Raw genomic sequence first — 16395 nt, 5'->3', positions numbered from 1 at the left:
ACTCACTGTCTTACTCACTTTATGCCTGGAAGGTTCTAAGAAGACAGTGAAAAGCATAGCGTGATTATGATGAACAAATAGTAGTCAAGAAAACAGTACTCCATAGTGTAGGGCCTGTAGAGCAGGGATTTGTTTATTCAACACCAGGAGTGAGGGGGAAGCTCCACCACAAACTCACTTGTCCATTCTTTGCACAGGACAAGCTTTTAAACTTTTTAAACTTAATGGGCACATTCTACTTTCCTAAGCTTCATATTTTCTAATTCCATGATTATGGAAGCCCTTGCAGCAGGGCTCTGCACGAGATAGTTGTCAGCCTCCTGGTGGTTGTTTTGGATGAAGGCTCAGGGGCTAGCTGAATTCAAAAGGCCTTTTTGTTACACTTCAACACTTCCCTTTTCTGGGAATTCAACACAAACTTACAGTCAGTAAGTTCTGCAAGTTCTCTTGCTGCGTGAGGCCACATTGTGTCTTTCATTCAGCAATTCATGAAGAAAACACAAATTGCCTACTGAGACCCTTCTGCTCCCTCTCAAATCACTACTCAAGAACAAGCCTCAGGCACATGCCCATAGTCCCTCTCTGCCAGCAGCTCCGAGCTGCATTGCACAGTGCTTGCTGTGCCCCAGAGAGCACCAAGCAGGCTGGCCTGGTGCCCCTGAATATTTCTGCAAAGCCCTCTGCATTTCACACCTTTGCTGTGGCTCAGTGCAGAGCTCCAGGATTGCAGGCGCTTGGTCCCAGAGCTGTGTGAGGTACTGGCTCGTGCAGATGTGCCCTGACTTGCTGTCAGTGCCTCACGCTGGCCTCGGTTCCCCTGGCAGAAATGCCATGCCTGAAGGACACTGCCCTGTGCTGGAGCCTGCGGAGCAGCCCGGCTCCCTCCCCCTGTGCCCAGAGTGCTGCACACAGTGCTGACCATTGCCAGGAGTTCCAGGGCAGGCGGCAGAAGAGCAGCAATGGTCAGGCAGGGCAGCAGCCCTGGGCTGCTCTTTGCCTTTCTCTCCTCCTGTGCAGACTCCAGACAGCCCATGGCACCAGTGTGTGCTGTGCCCAGCACGGCGCCGCTTCCCCTCAGGAGCAGCCAGCTGCCAGCTTGGCTCTGAGAGCGGAGGATTTGCCTGGTGCCAGCAAGAGGCAGCCAGGGCCAGGCTGCTGCCTCTTGCAGCTCCAAGGGCCTCCTTCCAGCCTGCCTGTGCCGAGGCTCAGGCTTCTCCGGGCTCTGCCAGGGCTCTGCTGGGGCTCCAGCCTGGCCAAGGCTGGGCCCGCTCTCACCTCACAGTTGCTGACAGCTTTGCACCACAGGAGACCTTGCACAGCACCCTCACTGCTCTTTCTGCTTTCTCTCTTCAGCCAGACTCTCCTCCAGCCAAAGAGATTTCTCTTAGGGATACAAATCCAAGTGGCAGGAACCCAAATACTCTCGAGTCACATCTGCACAGCCTGCATCTGCACAGGATGTTTGCGTTGCACTGCTCCTCCTTTGGTTTTTCCTGCAAATGCCATTGCTGTTTCTGCCTCAAATAGAAATGCCAGAGCTGGGCAAAACTTGGCCAGTTGGCCATATTCCAAAGGCAGTGTGGTCTGGAGAGGATGAATGAAGAGGAGCCTTCCCCCCTTACAAACTGTACCAAAGAAGCCATCAATGTCACTTTCCACCTCTAAGAAAAAACTGACAATTCAGGAGGAAATGTTGAGCTTTCTCACAGGGTCAGAAGGAGAGAAATGTTCCAAAGGAGTTGAGATTTTAGAAATTTTATTTAAAATCCTACTCTACAATCCTACATTACAAACCTACACTACAAACCTACACTACCATCCTACTCTATAATCCTACTCTATAATCCTATTCTACAACCCTACTCTATAATCCTACTCTATGTTGGTCATGGAGAAGACAGTTCTAAATTAATTGTTGCATTCCTGCCTCCTCCTTCCACTTCTTCACAGCAACTATGAGAGGTGCCAGGCTGGACCCAGGCATGGCCGATGTTATAAATTGATGCTGCAGAAAGGAAAAGAAAACAACAAGAAAGCATGATTTTCCAAGCTAAGAGCTTCAAAGGCAGGGGAATACTTTTTAAATGGAAAGGGGATTGAGTCAGAGTAGGTCAGGAGCATGGGGCAAGAGTGGCACAGGTTGCCCCAAGAGCTGGTAGGTGGCCCACCCCTGGAAATATCTGAGGTGTGAGTATCCTGATCTCTTGAAAGATGTCCCTGCTCATTGCAGGACACAGACTAGATGACCTTTCCATGTCCTTGTGTGTTAGTTTGAGATGAATTGACATTTAGGGAAAGAAGTAAGAAACCCCGCACGGAAGTGATTTCTTTGAGAGAAGCTGCTGGGAGCTTCCCCTGTGTCTGAGACAGGCCAGTGGCTGGCTAGTTCTGAGAACTGACAACATTTTGCACCATTTAGAAATGAGATGCGCCTCTGTGATGATGCACATTTTGAAAACCACCAGCCCGGGCACTGGCCCTCTTTGCTTCCGGAGCCCGAAGGTAACGGAGCTCTGGTGAGGCCGGCCCTGCTCGCCCACGGCCTGTGCTCCTGGGGGAGGCCGGGCCAGAGCCCAGCGGCTCCCGGGCGGGGGATGGAGGCTGCGGGACCCCGGCCCCAGGCTGGGCCAGGCCACGGCTGCTGACATCTTGCCCACACTAAACCCTCTCCCCAGCGTGCAGCGACGGCTCCAGGCCGAGCCTCCCCTCCCAGCGGCTCCCGGGCAGAGAGAGGGTCCCAGCACAGCCTGAAATCCAACACCGTGACTGCCATGACCTGGGTGAGATTGAACCCTTTCACTGCACAGGTGAGACCTTTCTTATTCTTGTGGGCCTGATAATAAAATTTGTTATTCCTTTGAAGTTTGAAGCCTGTTTTGCCCTTCTCCTAATCCATAGCTCCCAGCAAGAAATGAGTAAGTGCCCTGGTGATTTTAGCCAGCGCTAAAACCCAGCACTCCCTGCCAGCCCAGCCCAGTCTAGGATTGCTCCCCACTGTCAGCTGAACAGCACCAAGGTTGGAAGGGAGGAGGATGGGGGCTCATCTGATGCCTTGGATTTCAGTGGAGGAGGAGCCCATCCCTGGGACACTGTTTCACCTGCAGCCCTTTTGGCATTTTACCTGCAGCAGCTCCTTGGCAGAGCAGCGCTGCGCCTCGCCTTTCTGCAGGCAGCAGCTCAGGAAGTCACGCAGCAAAGGCGAGAATTGCTCGGGCTGCCGCAGCTGTGGGGTCCCTTCTGTGGCTATGTGGAATTTAGCCTGGGGAAAAAGGAAACACAAGGCTCCACCTGCTTCTTTCCCATCTGGAACTGCTCTCCCAGAGCCCATTCTTTCAGCTCCACTCTGCAGTGGCAGTTTTTGCCCTGGCAGAGAGGCAGACATGACTTTCCTGTAGCATTTGGATGACGACTTTCCTGTATCATGAAAAAACCCAAGCCCCAAAGCCACAGCTTTGCCAACATCCAGCAGATCTTGCCTTGGCAGCTGATTTCATTGCCTGCTCTAGTTAGTGGCAACTACATCAGCAAATACATGTTTCCTTCTCAAAGGATTCCCAGCAGCTTGGCAGCCTTTTTGGAAGAGGGATTTTGCTATTCTCACTAACTCTACTATTTCCAAGGATTCTTATGTGAAAAGAATCTCTGCAGTGCTTGTTGGTCCCTTAAGCACAGCCGCCATGAAACAAAACTCTTCAGGCTTTTTGTCTTGTTCTTGAAAATGATGGTAATTGGAAGAAAAGAAAGGAAATGCAGCAGGTGTTCCTCAGGGAAGGAAACAAATCTTTGGAATCTCATTTTCAACACAGACACATTAAGATGCCTCCACAATTGTAGTGGGTTGAAAATGCCTGTTTGGGCACACAGGAACCACCTGCAGCTCTGTCTCTCAGTACTCTGAAAATTTCAGGTTCCCTTATGTGGCAAAAGGAAAATATTCACGGTGAAATCAGAAGTGTCATCCCTGTGGTAACCCTGTGCTCGTTGGATTCTCAAGTCAATGCATTAACGCTGTGCCCATCCCAGAAAGTGCCAGGAAACAAACAGGAGGTTTTGGCAGGCTCTCCCCGTCACCAGGCTCCAGCTTGGTGATATGGAGAAAGTGGCTTGGGTTAGGAAAGAAGGTGGTCACTGAGTGTCTCAGCAGCACTGCACAAGAAGCAGAAGAGACTCTGGCTTTACAGCCTCATCTCCAGGTTTCAGGCAAGTTTCCCTGTGAGAAGAATGGGGCTGCACCTCTTCTCTCAAAAGCACTGTTTTAGAAACTTGGTTTGGTTTGAGTTTCTTTGCTTCATTTCTGGAAAGATAACAGCAGCTCTGAGATGCTTGTTTCCTATTCTTGGGGCCATCTACACAGCCAAAAGAGCTGGAACGACTTGTAAGGCAAAGCAAAATGCTGCCTGAGAATGGAGATGGTTTGGGCGAAGTAAGGCTTGAGTTCCCCCCGTGCTGCAACCAAAGCTCCAGCAGATGCTGATGTGCTGCAGGGCCATTTGTAGAAGGGGCCTTGGTGGAAGTACTTCCAGCAGATGGCCATGGGATTTTGTGCAGTGAGCAGAGAACACGGGACAGGTGAGAAAGACAGCGGGATCAGAGAGTATTTGCTCCTTACCGATTGAGCAGTGAAACTGTCATAAGGAGTTTTTTGTTCGGCCATTTCAATTGCCACAATTCCAAAAGACCACACGTCCACTTTGGGGCCATATGGTTGACGCTTCACCACTTCAGGTGCCATCCACCAAGGAGTCCCGGTCACCGAGCACCGCTGATTTTGCTCAGGGGTGAGCTGAGCAGAAAGGCCAAAATCAGCTGAGGAGAAAGCAAAATACTCTTTTAATTTTAATACTCTCAATTAGGAAACCAAGCCAGAGAATTCCCCAGTGGAAGTTTGAGAATGTGCAGTTGAATTTCCTGGACAACACTCCCTGCTCTCTTTCCTTAGGGCTTTAGCCAAGGCAATATGAATTGGCTACTTCAAACATCCCCCCATTTCTTACACTTCCTCCAGCAGTGCCTTTTGTTCCCCTGAAGGTTTAGATTGCAGCTCCCTCCCTCTGGCAGGAACACACACAGACACACACAGAGCAATAGCACTCTTGGCTGCTTGTGGTTCCTTGTCATAGCTGTGTGCACCCTGCAACTGTGCCTTCAGCCCACAGCAGGGGGGACCCCTGCACTGCCAGCAGCAGCATTTTTGGGGAGCTGGCAGTCACTGAAAGCAGCCCCACACCCCCCATTCCTGGAAGGCTGAAGCTGAGCAAGAATACACTGACCCAGCTTGACAGAGCCGTCGGTTCTGAGAAGGATGTTGTTGCTCTTGACATCTCGATGGATCACGTGGTTGGAGTGAAGAAAATCCAGTCCTTGCAGGCACTGAGAGAGAAAAGAGAACCAGGGGGGCAAAAAGTAGTGCTGTGAGTTCATCGCACAAGCAAGGAAACAGCTGTGGAAGGTTCCCTTTGCAGGGGAATGGGGAGGAATGGCAGAACACAGCGCCATTGAGAGCAAGAGCCTGCTGCTCCAACAGGAGCAGAGCAGCACCTTTCTCAGTGGAGAACTGCAAATGCCAGTGCATGAGACAGAGCTAGAATACAAGAGCAGGGGATAAGAGAACAGGAAGTGAGTCCAGTGAGTGTAGGGGCACTGGCAGACAGTTCCCTTGAGATGCTCTTGCTTGCCCATAGCCTAGCAGCAACACAGAAACCAAGCCTGGCCCATGAAATCCCTCCCGTTCTGAGCCCCTGTTTCCCAGACAATGCAGCTCAAGGCCTTGGAAGCACAGATGGGATCCCTGACCTCCCGACTGACAGCTGCAATCTCTCCTTCAGACATTTGAATCTCGTCGATGAGATCTCTCAGAGTGCCTCCGTCCATGTACTCCATCACCAGCCAGAGTTCCTCATGCACAAGGTAGCTGAAAAAAGGAAACAAGGCCATGCAGGTGAACATGCATGGCTAGGTTGGTTTTTTGCTTGAGTCTTGTTTCTGGGTCCCTTGGAGACAAGGGCAGAAGAAAAGGAATAGACATTGCCTCTAGGCTGTGCAGTGTTTGCAGTCTGTGCTGTCTCAAGGAGAAAGGCAGTTTAGGAAGAGCCCAGATAAAAAACCTGTCACGCATGGCATTTCTGGAAATAAGCACCTAGTCTTCCTGGCATGCACAGCAATGGAAAAGAGGGGCAACAATGCAAGGGCAATCCTCTCTTGGATGGTTCATCAGCATTTAAGAAACTTGAAAAACTCAAGCCCAAAGAACTGTGGAGGAAATTAACTTAGAAGGTATTGAATTCTTAAGATAGGGCTGATGCAGTGTTTTGAACAATTTTCAGTCTGCATTTGCCAGGGTGGATTCATGCAGACAAAATGCAGTCTCTTCCCATCCATTGGAGATAAGTAGAGAAATAATCATTAACAGCTCTATTTCCTGCCACTGACCAAAGTGGGTTTTTAAGCTCTCATGCTTGTAGTATGTAAACAAACATTCAAGGGATAGGACCGTGACCACTCACCTGGCTAAGTAATTCACGATCCTGGGACTCCTATTACTCTCCATGATCCTGATTTCATTCATGGTTAGTATCTTCCTACTCACTCCTTGCACATTTATTTTCTTTATGGCCACCTCAAATGACATTGAAAAGGAGTAATTTGAGAAAATTGGTAGCATGAGACCACAACACACATGGAGCAAGTGATTTTGGAATGGCACAGCCAAGCTGTGCCCAAGTGCCTTGTGATTAGACCTCATCACTGGAGTAATTAGGGAGTGACATTGCAACAGCCCATTTCTCTGCTCCCTTGGGGGTCAGTTACAGGACATGTGGCCACTGGCGATTTGCCTTGTCCACAAAGCCTGTTCCAAGTGCAATTTGCAGGCTGGCTCCAGTCTGTGCTTCTTGTGCCTTTTCAGCACAGCTCTCCTCAAAGCTCCAGCCACAGCTGTCAGCAGTGGGGAAAGGCCTGGAGAGCAGCAGAGGCTGCAGGGGCTGTTGACATTTACCTCTCCTCCTGTTGCAATGTCAAGTGCTCTGGAAACCTCTCCAAAACCCCTAGAAACAAAACAGCAGCAAAGGAAGGAGAAGCCATTTAGATCTTGCAGTGGAAGCCAGTCCAGACAGGAGAGCTCTGCTGTAAATGCCTAAAAGCTGCAGGTTGCAGGAGGGGTCTGCCAGAAGGCAGATGATGCATTTTCCCCTCAAGTGCCTGGGCACTGGGCCTGTTCCTGAAGCCTTGGGCTTTACTGCCTCAGCTCCAAAAGGCAGCTTATTCCTTCATCTCGGCTATCAGCTTCTAAACTGTGCAATTCTAATCCTGAGCATGGAGTATTTCCTTTAGCAAACTCTTGGAGAGAAATGTTCCTGAGAACTGTTATCTGACAGCTCTCATTGGGGGTAGGTTGTGCTTTCAGGCAAGCAAGATTCTTCTCCTTTCATTAGTGTGGCCAGATGATTTGGAGACATCCAAAAATGCGAAGGAAATGAATCCTGAGCTGTCCCACACTTGAGAGACAAGCAGATTTCCCAGGTTGTGTTCCTTGCTGCAGGCAAGACCTTGGCAGCATGGAGATGTCTTTGACAATGCCTTCTGAGCACACTTGACAAATTCTGGCCAGTACTGAGAGATGGGGCAGACTAAGCCCGCTGTCTAAACATGTGGACAACTTGTCTGACTTCCCACTTGATGGATATTCCCCCAGTGAAACACCTGACCCATGGCTGTGTAGAAGTGACTGTGGTTGGACTCACCCGCTGCCAAGACTTTCCAGTTCGATGTATTTTGTGATGGGATTTTCCGTGTTCACCATTCTCCCTGAGGGAAACAAAATGCAAGATGCTGACTTTCAGGCAGAGATCCCAACTTGCAGGAGATGCCAAAGGCAGCCCCGCTGTCTGGGGCTCTGAACCCTCTGTGGTCAGCTGGGCAGCAAGCACAGCAGCAACAAGACAGGCAGTTGTGCAGTACAAATGGGCAGCAGAGAGACTGATTTTGTCCAGTCCTTGGAAGGAAATGAAGCACAGAGGGCACAGCAGGGCACAGCACAAGGCTGGCAAAGGCCAAGCATGAGCACTGACAAGCAATGGCAAGAAGACACAGCCAGCCTGAGCCCCTGACAAGCTGTGGCCCCCGTTCAGGACACACCAGCATTGCCTTGGAGATCAGACACAGCCAGGTGCAGATCAAGGCCCTTTTGTGTCCCAGCAGGTGAAGGTAGACACCAAATCAGCTGGGATCTTTTCTCAGCCCCACCAGGTCTTTTCTGAGAGCACAGCACTGGCAGCTGTTATGGGCAAGAAGCAGATTAAATGGGTTGTGCTGCAGAATCACAAAGGGCTTGATGTGTTTTTCCAGAGACTGATCTGAGCAGGGCTTGGGCCAATAGGTAGGATTCTAAGAGTCATGGGAATGGCTGGGAATCAGGGATGAAAAAGTGCCATGGATCTGAGGAATACACAGCACAGGGGCTGCAGGCTCGCTCCTGAGAAATGCCTGCAGTGCTGTTTTATCTGATCACACCACGTGGATGTGTCTCTTGGACACATCTTTATAAGAATAAAACTAGGATATTAATGACAGATTGTTATACAAATATCTGTTTCTTCATTGTGGGCCCAATGAAAACATCTCTTGCTCTCTGTTTCTGCTGTCACCTGATGTTCTTTCAAACGAGTCCTCACTGACAAAAATACAGCATTCTCACAAAAACCTTGTAGATGTAGTAGAGGCAATAAATACAGTCCTAAAAATGACAGCAGTAAGACACATGGGGCAGAACAGCTCTTTCAGGATGGAGAAAAAACAAACTCTACCAAAAAACACCAAATCTGAAACCAAAAAGGATAAAAACTGAAAACTAAAAACGGAACCACAACAAAAAGACAAAACCACAAAACCAATCAATATCTCTGAAGTCTTTTGGTTCTGACAAGCGGTGGGAAGTCTGGAGTCTAAGGAGAATCTAGGAATCAAATATTCTGTTCAGTTTGGCCACTAGCACACAGAACTTGCATAGATCATTTGCTGGGCCACAGCCTTCTGCTGATCCAAGAACATTTCCTGCTTCTGCCTTTAGTGGCAAGGGAATGCCAGGCAAAGCCGAGCCAGTCCAAGCTGCCCTCAGAGGCAGCAGGAACAGCCAGAGCGCTCTCTCGCTGCCTCAGAGCACAGCAGTTCCTGTGGGGAGTCCTAAATGTCTCTGGGACACCAAAGTGAGGAGGATCATTTGCTACAGCTCTGCTGGCACGTGCACACAATACACTGTCCCCCAGACAAGAAATACACCAGACGTACTCAGTTGCTCCACGAAGTCTCCCTGGCTCTCCTGGAGCTGAGCAGCAGATGTGTCACTGCTGGAAATGGACAAACTGCCCCGGCTCCACTGCTCAGCTTGGGCAACAAAGGCTCCTTTAGATGCTGCTGCTGCTGCTGCTGCTGCTGCAGCAGATTGAATGGAAGAGCCTGTGTAGATCTGCGAGAAGAAAGGAGTTTGTGTCAGGAAGCTGGCTGGCAGAGATTACCCCGAGTTCCCTTTTCAAATGCAAGCCCTTAGGAAGTTGCTGTTAGCCACATGCAAAGCTCATCAACTGGATTTTTTGGATGCCCGCTTCTGGAACCAAATGGTCAAAACCCAAGGTTGGTTTTAATGAAGTTGATGGCCAGTTTCATATTCCATTTTCCTGGATTTTCTGAAGGATGACTGCAACAACGACCATTCCACTTCCTCCCACGGATCCCTTTCCCCCTCCAAGGGCTGCAGACACATTTGCAGCTCCTTGTTCTAATGTTGGAGCTCCTCCCCCTCAGTCCTCTTTTCCTGCACCATCTTCAGAAGGTGCTCAGCCTGCAGCACTTGTGCTTGGGACAGTACCTGTGCCTCCCGCCGACCTTGGGGCTCTTCATCAGCCGGCATTTGCTGGAAGCCTTCGCAGGCTGCCAGGTGAGATATCAACACGTCCACCTCAAGTCAAAGAGAACAAAGCAGTCAGAGACCACAGCTTGTCCCTGTGTGCCAAGGCTCATTGACTGTGAGCAAAGGGAAAGAGCAGGACAGCAGCAGATTCACCAAGGGATACAGACAGCTTGCAGCTTGTATTCCAAATCTGTCTGGGGGACTGTGTTCACTTGCAAAAAGCCCTGAAGAAACAAGGAGAGCAGGAGCAGGCCAGCAGGAATCCCTTGAGATGAGTGCTGGCAAAAGGGGCAAATGACTGGTGCCACTGTCCAGGGCAGCAGCTGAGATTGAGCACAGCAGGAAATGTCCTTCCAAGCAGCTGGGATAGACACTACAGCAGGATGGCACTGAGAGGCATCAGCCCAGCCCCCTGCTGCTCTGCAGAGGAAAGGCAAGAAGGGCAGAAAGCACCAGACTGCAGTGACTGCTGTGCCCATCGCTCTTTCACTCACTCGATTTTCTAGAGCCTCTTGCTGCTGAGCGAGGAGATGAAATTTCTCTTCGATTATTCTTCTTTCTTCCTCCAGCCTCTCCTCTCTTGCCCTGATCCTAGCCTCAGTTTCCTGCAGCTCTGCCAGAAGCTCCTCATTAGAGGCCTGTGAAGAATGACAGAGAGGAATTTCCATGAGTGGAGTGTCGGCCACACTTTCACTCACCTGGTTCTGTTGATTTCCTCTCTGCCAGGGGAGATTCATCTCCTCTTTGATGCTTCTGTCTTCCTCAGGCCTCCTCTTCACTGCCATGATGGCCCTCGGAGCTTCGGGCAGCTCTGCTTGGGGCTCTGCCTCGATGTTCTGTACACACAAATGGAGAGCAAGTGCCTGGGAGCTGCCATCAGGCTCAGCTTCTTCCTCAGTTTCAGCCTCAAAATCACACTCATTCAGTCACTGCTTTCTGCTTCCCTACCCACCTCTGCTTCCACTGTAACCTCCTGTCCCGCTGCTGATCTCTGCAGAGGCTCTTTGCTTTCAGGGCCTCTGGCACTCGTGGCCTGCTCAGTCCCAAGAGCTGCGTTTTATGCCCCTCTTCCTGCCCTTCACTCTGTCCCCTGCTGGGTCAGGCTTACCTGGCCATTCTCCAGTGGCTCTTCCACCTGCTGCCCCAGCTGCTCTTCCTGCTCTTGGGCTGGGAACAGCTCTCCCTCAGGCTGGCACGGCCGTCCTGATAAAACAATCTGCTCCTGCTCTTTCTCTGGATGGACCTGCAGAGAAAGCAAGAGAAGATGGGCTTCAGCTTCTCATCCAACATTTGTGGGCCAAGACTCAAAGACTGATGGGCTCCCACGTTCCCAAAGCTCAGTGCTGCTGCTCTCCTGCCTTGTTCTCTGCCCGTGGGGAAGCACAGATTCCAAAGTGACCCTGGCAGTGCAATCAGGGCCCATCTGGCACTGAATCTCCAACAGACTCTTGGGCAGCTGACAGGAAATGTGGGGCATTTCTCAAGGGCCTCCCTCCCCTTCTGCTGTGTCCTGCTTGTCTCTCCCTAGTGACCGACAGCCAGCCCTGTCCCACAGCTCCATCCTGGCTCTGCAGAGGCTTCCTGGGTGAGCTCAGCCCTTGGGAGAGACACTGCTGGAGTTCATGTTCTTTTCAGGCCTGCACTGCCACTCCTGCCCTTCTGACATCTACACTCTTGTTAGAAATCCTGCTCATTCAGGAGACAAGGATGTGTGCAATTGGATCCTCTGCTGCAGGTCAGAGAGCCTCTATGGCCACCTCAGGATATGGAAGAGGACCAAGGTGTTTCTCCTCCCTCTTTTGTCAGCTGAGAATTCTGAGTGGCACTGACAGAGATCCTCAAAAGGCCCCACCAACAAATTAATTGACACACCCCTAGGGATGCCAGTGAAGGAAGCCATGGGTCATGTAATGCATGTATGACCAAAGTCACCAAAAACCACCTAAAACATGGAATAGTCCCACCTCACTAGGACAGGCAGAAATTTATAGGTTAAACAGGGAGTGTCAGGACAGAAGAGGCAGGAGGAGGAAAACAGCTCTGAGGAGAAAAAACAACCATCTCTAAAGGGGTTCTTAGCAACACAAGACAGCACTCAAGGACTTGCAGCTTTGCCCCCACACTAGGCTCCAATGCAGTTTCCAAAGCTGCAGACTTCACCACAAAACGTATCAAGAGAAACTTGCCACTTGTGGATTTTGCCTCAGAAGAAGGGTTCAGAACTACACAGTTTGTTTCTTTGGCCACACAGGACAAGAATGGCCGGCCACAGTTTCATGGACAACACAATCATCTCCTTGCAGCTTATCAAAAGCCAAAAGACAGGTGGCCTAAAAGACTCCGCAGAAGTGAAGAATTACTCCAGAAAACTGCAGTGACTCGATCTTCTCGAGTGTGACCCGGCTAGCTCAGTGATGAGGTTTCTCTTCACTCGAGTTTTGAGCCAGCATATGTTTGTGAGATTCACTGATCTTCTTCAAGAATTCAAGTCTATAGAGCGAGTAAAGAAATCAGGGGGGGACTCTCTCTCTGGTTTGCATTCCACAGTTTATTTCTGTGAAGGGGAATCCAAGGGATGAGAGACCAAGGATTTGGGGTCTGGGGGGTCTCTTTTAACAGGGTTTCTCGGAGGGAGGAAACATCAGAGAAAGAACCAATTATTTTTCTCAGTTAGTACATCTTACAAACTTTCTACAAATCAAGGTTACACACACCAAGATAAGAAATAACAGACACCAGCTTCTTCAAATGCCCACAAAGGTGTAGGAGTATTCTCCACAGAGGGGCAGCGGAGGAGAGAGGGGGGGCTTGGTTTCCTGGCAACCCAGGGGGGAAAGAAAGGGAAGGCAAGGTAAGCCTGGCCTCTCAGCTTCCATAGCTCAGAGGCATTCTGGGACAGGAAAAACAGAGTTACAAGCTTCCGTGTTGGAAAGAAGGGTTCTCTTCTCTCAACCCCGTGCTTTCCTGGGCTAAAGAAACTTCAAGCAGCTGGAAATGCCAGCGGGGTCCTCTCTTTACTCTATCCGGCCTCTTGCCATGGGGCTGAGGAGAGAAACTTCAGTAACCGTGGTAACTTGACGCCAGGTAAACAATTAGGAAAAAGAGAAGCTGGGGGTGGGGGGAGGATCACAAATAAAAGATGGGAAAAGATACATTTCAGGCTATCAACTACAACACTGCAGAACACTTCTCCAGGTCATCCAGAGGTTTCCAAAAAGGGACAGCAAACAAAGCAAGCCCTGTGAGCCCCAGCAATGCCGTGTGAGCCCTTGGCCATGGCTTGGCAGAAGCCAAGAGACAGAGCTTCCCTGAGCCAAGCAGCCAGCTGCTCACCCGCAGGCAGCAGCGCTTTGGGGCCTCAGCACGACGGCTCAAAGCCCAATTTCCAGCTGCCACGGGATGGGGGAATGGCTGGGTGCTGGCAGGACTCCAGCACTCAGCATCCTCAGCCAGCAACAGCAAGTGCTGGCTGCTCAGAAACTTGCAGCTCTGCCTTGCACTAAAGACAGCAGCACCCAGCACTGGCACTTACTGTCTGGGCATGGTCAGGCTGGGCTGTGACCAAAGCTGGAGGCTTGTGCTCCTTTTGCTCATTTTGCTCCTCTTTGGCCTCTTCTCCAGGAGCAGAGGGAGCCACAGCAGAGTCTGCTCTTGCTTCTGGGCTCTGTGGACAGATGGTGGAGTTAGGGACAGGCAGCTCCCTATCATTTAGAACCTTATTTCTCTTCAGCTCTATTTCTACAACCAGCTCTACCAAGCACAAATCATCAGCTTTGATAGCAATGGGATTCTAAGTCTCTCCAACTAAATTAAAATGGGTTAATTCAGCCAGACTGCAAATAGTTCTGAATTAGAGAGTTCACCCTGGCTACTATCAGCAAGCAACGTTCTCTCTGCAAATCTGAGCTTTGAGTTCTTTTAAAGCTCTTCAATGGAAAATTAGGAAATAGCCAACAATGCCTTTGCTATTGCTGTTGTAAACATGGAAATGGATCTTCTTTCAGCCCACTCAGCTGGCCCTCTGCACTCTACTGCCACAGGCCAAGCTCACAGTTCCCTGCACAGTTCTGAAACACCAGGAGCATCAAATGTTCCTTTCTGACTCACCTCAGGATCGGCACCTCTGAACACACGGCTCAGATGACCTGCAGTGGGCAAGGAAAATGAACCAAATTCTTTGAGAAAACTGGAGAGAACCGTGGCCTATTTAGAGCAGCATCTGAGAAGATCTCCCAGTCTGCATTTTCAAAGGTGTCCTGCTTGACTGGTGTGGTTTAAAGCAGCAACTAAAAAATCACTAGAAAACTTACTTATTTCTTGCTGTGAGATATAGATTAGAACAAGAGCAAAACAAGCTTAAAACTTAAATGGAATAAAGAAAGTTTATTTACAAAAACTACAAGAATAAGAAACCAGAATGAAACTTCCAGAACAACCCTTTTCTCCCCCACTACCCAACCATTCCCTTGTTTACATGACAACATGGAGACAAAAAACTTTGGATCTTTGGTGTTTACAACAGTCCCAATTCCTGCTGGAGTCTTTTCATCAGTCTTTGTAGAGAAACAAAAGTCTTCTTCTGCTATCTATGGAGTTTTTCACATGAAAACTATTTTTCTTCATAGCTTTCTATTTCTCTGATGCCAGCTGCCCGGAAATCTGCCATCAGTTGTCTCCTCCCATTTCCCATCACTCTGAGGTGTGTTATGGGTCATGAGTCTAGGGATGTCATTTTTATGAATGAGTTATTCAAAGGCAAAAGTTCTCTATCTGTTTTTGTGAGCCCTCCTGGAAACAGAAGTTTTCTCTTTTTACTTCTTAAAAGCCACAAATCTTCAACTCTTACTTCTCCCCCTCTGTTCCAGCATCTCACAGTGTCACAGCTACTTCATCATTTGCTCAAAATCCACACTTGGAAACACTCCATTCCTCCCAATATACTCTGTCATGAATTAAAGGCGGTTTTTTCAGAACATTACTGTCCATCTCCAGCTTTAACAGAAAAATATTTCAGCTTATTAAAGCATCTCCTTATTTCTCTTCCCCCTCTCAATTTAATTTGTTTCTTCACTCTCTTTGATGGGTTGATGGTTGATCACTCCCTCTCTCTCTCTCTCTCTGGAAAAAAAGGATTAATCTGCAAGTCTCATGCAGGTAGTAAAAGAGTTAAAATCTTGCTAAAGCTGCAGATGTTGATGGTGTCAGGTTTCAGTTCAGTGGCAGAAACTGCAAACCAAGTCAGGCCGGCTCCGTTTCTCCCCCCACCCCGCCCTCTGCAGCCTTGTCCGGCCTGGAGGGGGGGAGGAGGCCGAGACAGAGCCCTGTGACCTCGTCAGAAGCCAGAAACCAAAAAGAGCAAGAAATTCCTGGCCTCACATCTTCAGGTGCTGTTCACAGGTTGATCTCACTTCTCAATAGTTAAAACCGCTGCCAATTCTCACCCATGGCCAGGAATTAGTCAGGAGAAAAAACTCCCATCAGCCTCCAGCAGTTTCAACTTCCCGAGCTCTCAGAGCTATCTTAAAAGTAAAGTCACCCCAAGAGATTGAGCCAGCAAAGTGAGGAAATGACAGACTCTGCTGCCACAGGCTCTCCCGTGGAGGGAACAGAAGCCCTGCAAATGCTGCCCGCAGCCCCCTGGCTACAGACACCCCGTGTTTTGCTGAAGGTGTTGACAGGAGCTTTACCAAACCAGGGGCATCCTCATGGTCTTTGTGTTTCAATTGCAACCCGGTCACTAAGAAAGAGCAGGGAGACCTACAAAAGCCAGCTCAGGTTCCAGACAGGGAAAACCTCTACTCACGTGCCAGGTTGGTCAGGAAATAGCCAGAGTAGCCAATGACATAGATGGTGCAAATGGCAGCAGCGAGCTGCTCAATCATTTTTGCCAGTTTGCACACTCTGCTCCACCACAAGAAGAAACACGGCTCCTGTGCAGTGTGCAGCTGCCCACTGACAAACGCCTCAAGCAGGAGGATGCTCCTGCACTGAGCAAGCCCAAGAGCTGCTCTGACCCTGAGGCCTTCCGTGCACCAAGGCAACCTTGGGATGTCACCACGACAAGGTGGCATCCATGCCCTGACATCACAAAGCCAATGTTCTGCGCTGCTCTGGGAATTGATGCAGAGCAACCCAACCTTCCCTACAGCAAACACAAAATTGCCTGGCAGGTTCTCCTCTGTCACAAAGTGTCACAAATCCTTTGCTGGGCTGTGGGAAATGGAAAGACAGAAACTTCCATAGATACTGAAGGGTTTCATTTACAGCCGTGGAAGGAGCTTGGGTTCATGCAATGCTAAAGGTTCACAGACGCTGAGTCGAGAATTCATAAGCTTATGTTCCTGCAGTTGCAAGTAAGAATATGCCATAAGTAAATAAAAAACTGTATTGAGTGAGATGGTGGAGAGTTTTCATCTGTGATTGTGTGATTTTATAGAGTAAGCTATGAATCTAAATATTATCATGAGAAGCACATGTGTGTAGGTGAGCTAGCA

At 49.6% G+C, this 16395-nt stretch overlaps 3 protein-coding genes across 3 annotated transcripts in view; 1 reads left to right on the top strand and 2 right to left on the bottom strand.

Annotated features, from left to right (window-relative positions):
* Nucleotides 1–16395, top strand: part of LOC147646125 (uncharacterized) — a 325143-nt gene that overhangs the window by 130865 nt on the left and 177883 nt on the right. The window lies entirely within an intron of this gene.
* The window catches only part of LOC147646128 (uncharacterized), a 251303-nt gene that overhangs the window by 168426 nt on the left and 66482 nt on the right, over nt 1–16395 (bottom strand). The gene's annotated exons all lie outside the window — the stretch shown is intronic.
* Nucleotides 1740–15983, bottom strand: LOC111946166 (serine/threonine-protein kinase PAK 3-like). The gene is made up of 15 exons (XM_086873894.1): nt 15705–15983; nt 14009–14046; nt 13434–13565; nt 11010–11144; nt 10396–10737; nt 9860–9949; nt 9283–9460; nt 7740–7803; nt 6995–7043; nt 6504–6616; nt 5794–5911; nt 5271–5370; nt 4610–4806; nt 3122–3259; nt 1740–2005 (listed from the first exon to the last, which is right to left on the bottom strand). The coding sequence occupies exons 1-15, from the start codon at nt 15970–15972 to the stop codon at nt 1904–1906; spliced, it is 2064 nt and encodes a 687-aa protein (XP_086730020.1). The 5' UTR covers nt 15973–15983; the 3' UTR covers nt 1740–1903.

This window comes from Cyanistes caeruleus, unplaced genomic scaffold, assembly GCF_971803275.1.
Source record: "Cyanistes caeruleus unplaced genomic scaffold, bCyaCae1.hap1.1 HAP1_SCAFFOLD_120, whole genome shotgun sequence".
In the NCBI taxonomy this organism is placed as follows: Eukaryota; Metazoa; Chordata; class Aves; order Passeriformes; family Paridae; genus Cyanistes; species Cyanistes caeruleus.
Note: the sequence above shows the minus strand (reverse complement) of the source record. Positions and strands in the feature narration are given on the sequence as shown.

Excerpts from the sequence above, each read along its gene's own strand:
- LOC111946166 (XM_086873894.1), bottom strand. The coding sequence starts at position 15,972 with ATGCCACCTTGTCGTGGTGACATCCCAAGGTTGCCTTGGTGCACGGAA. Across the intron at positions 11,145-13,433 it reads AGCCTGACCATGCCCAGACA|GTCCATCCAGAGAAAGAGCA; the intron begins GTAAGTGCCAGT and ends CTTTCTCTGCAG. Across the intron at positions 7,804-9,282 it reads AGACTTCGTGGAGCAACTGA|GGAGAATGGTGAACACGGAA; the intron begins GTACGTCTGGTG and ends TGTTTCCCTCAG.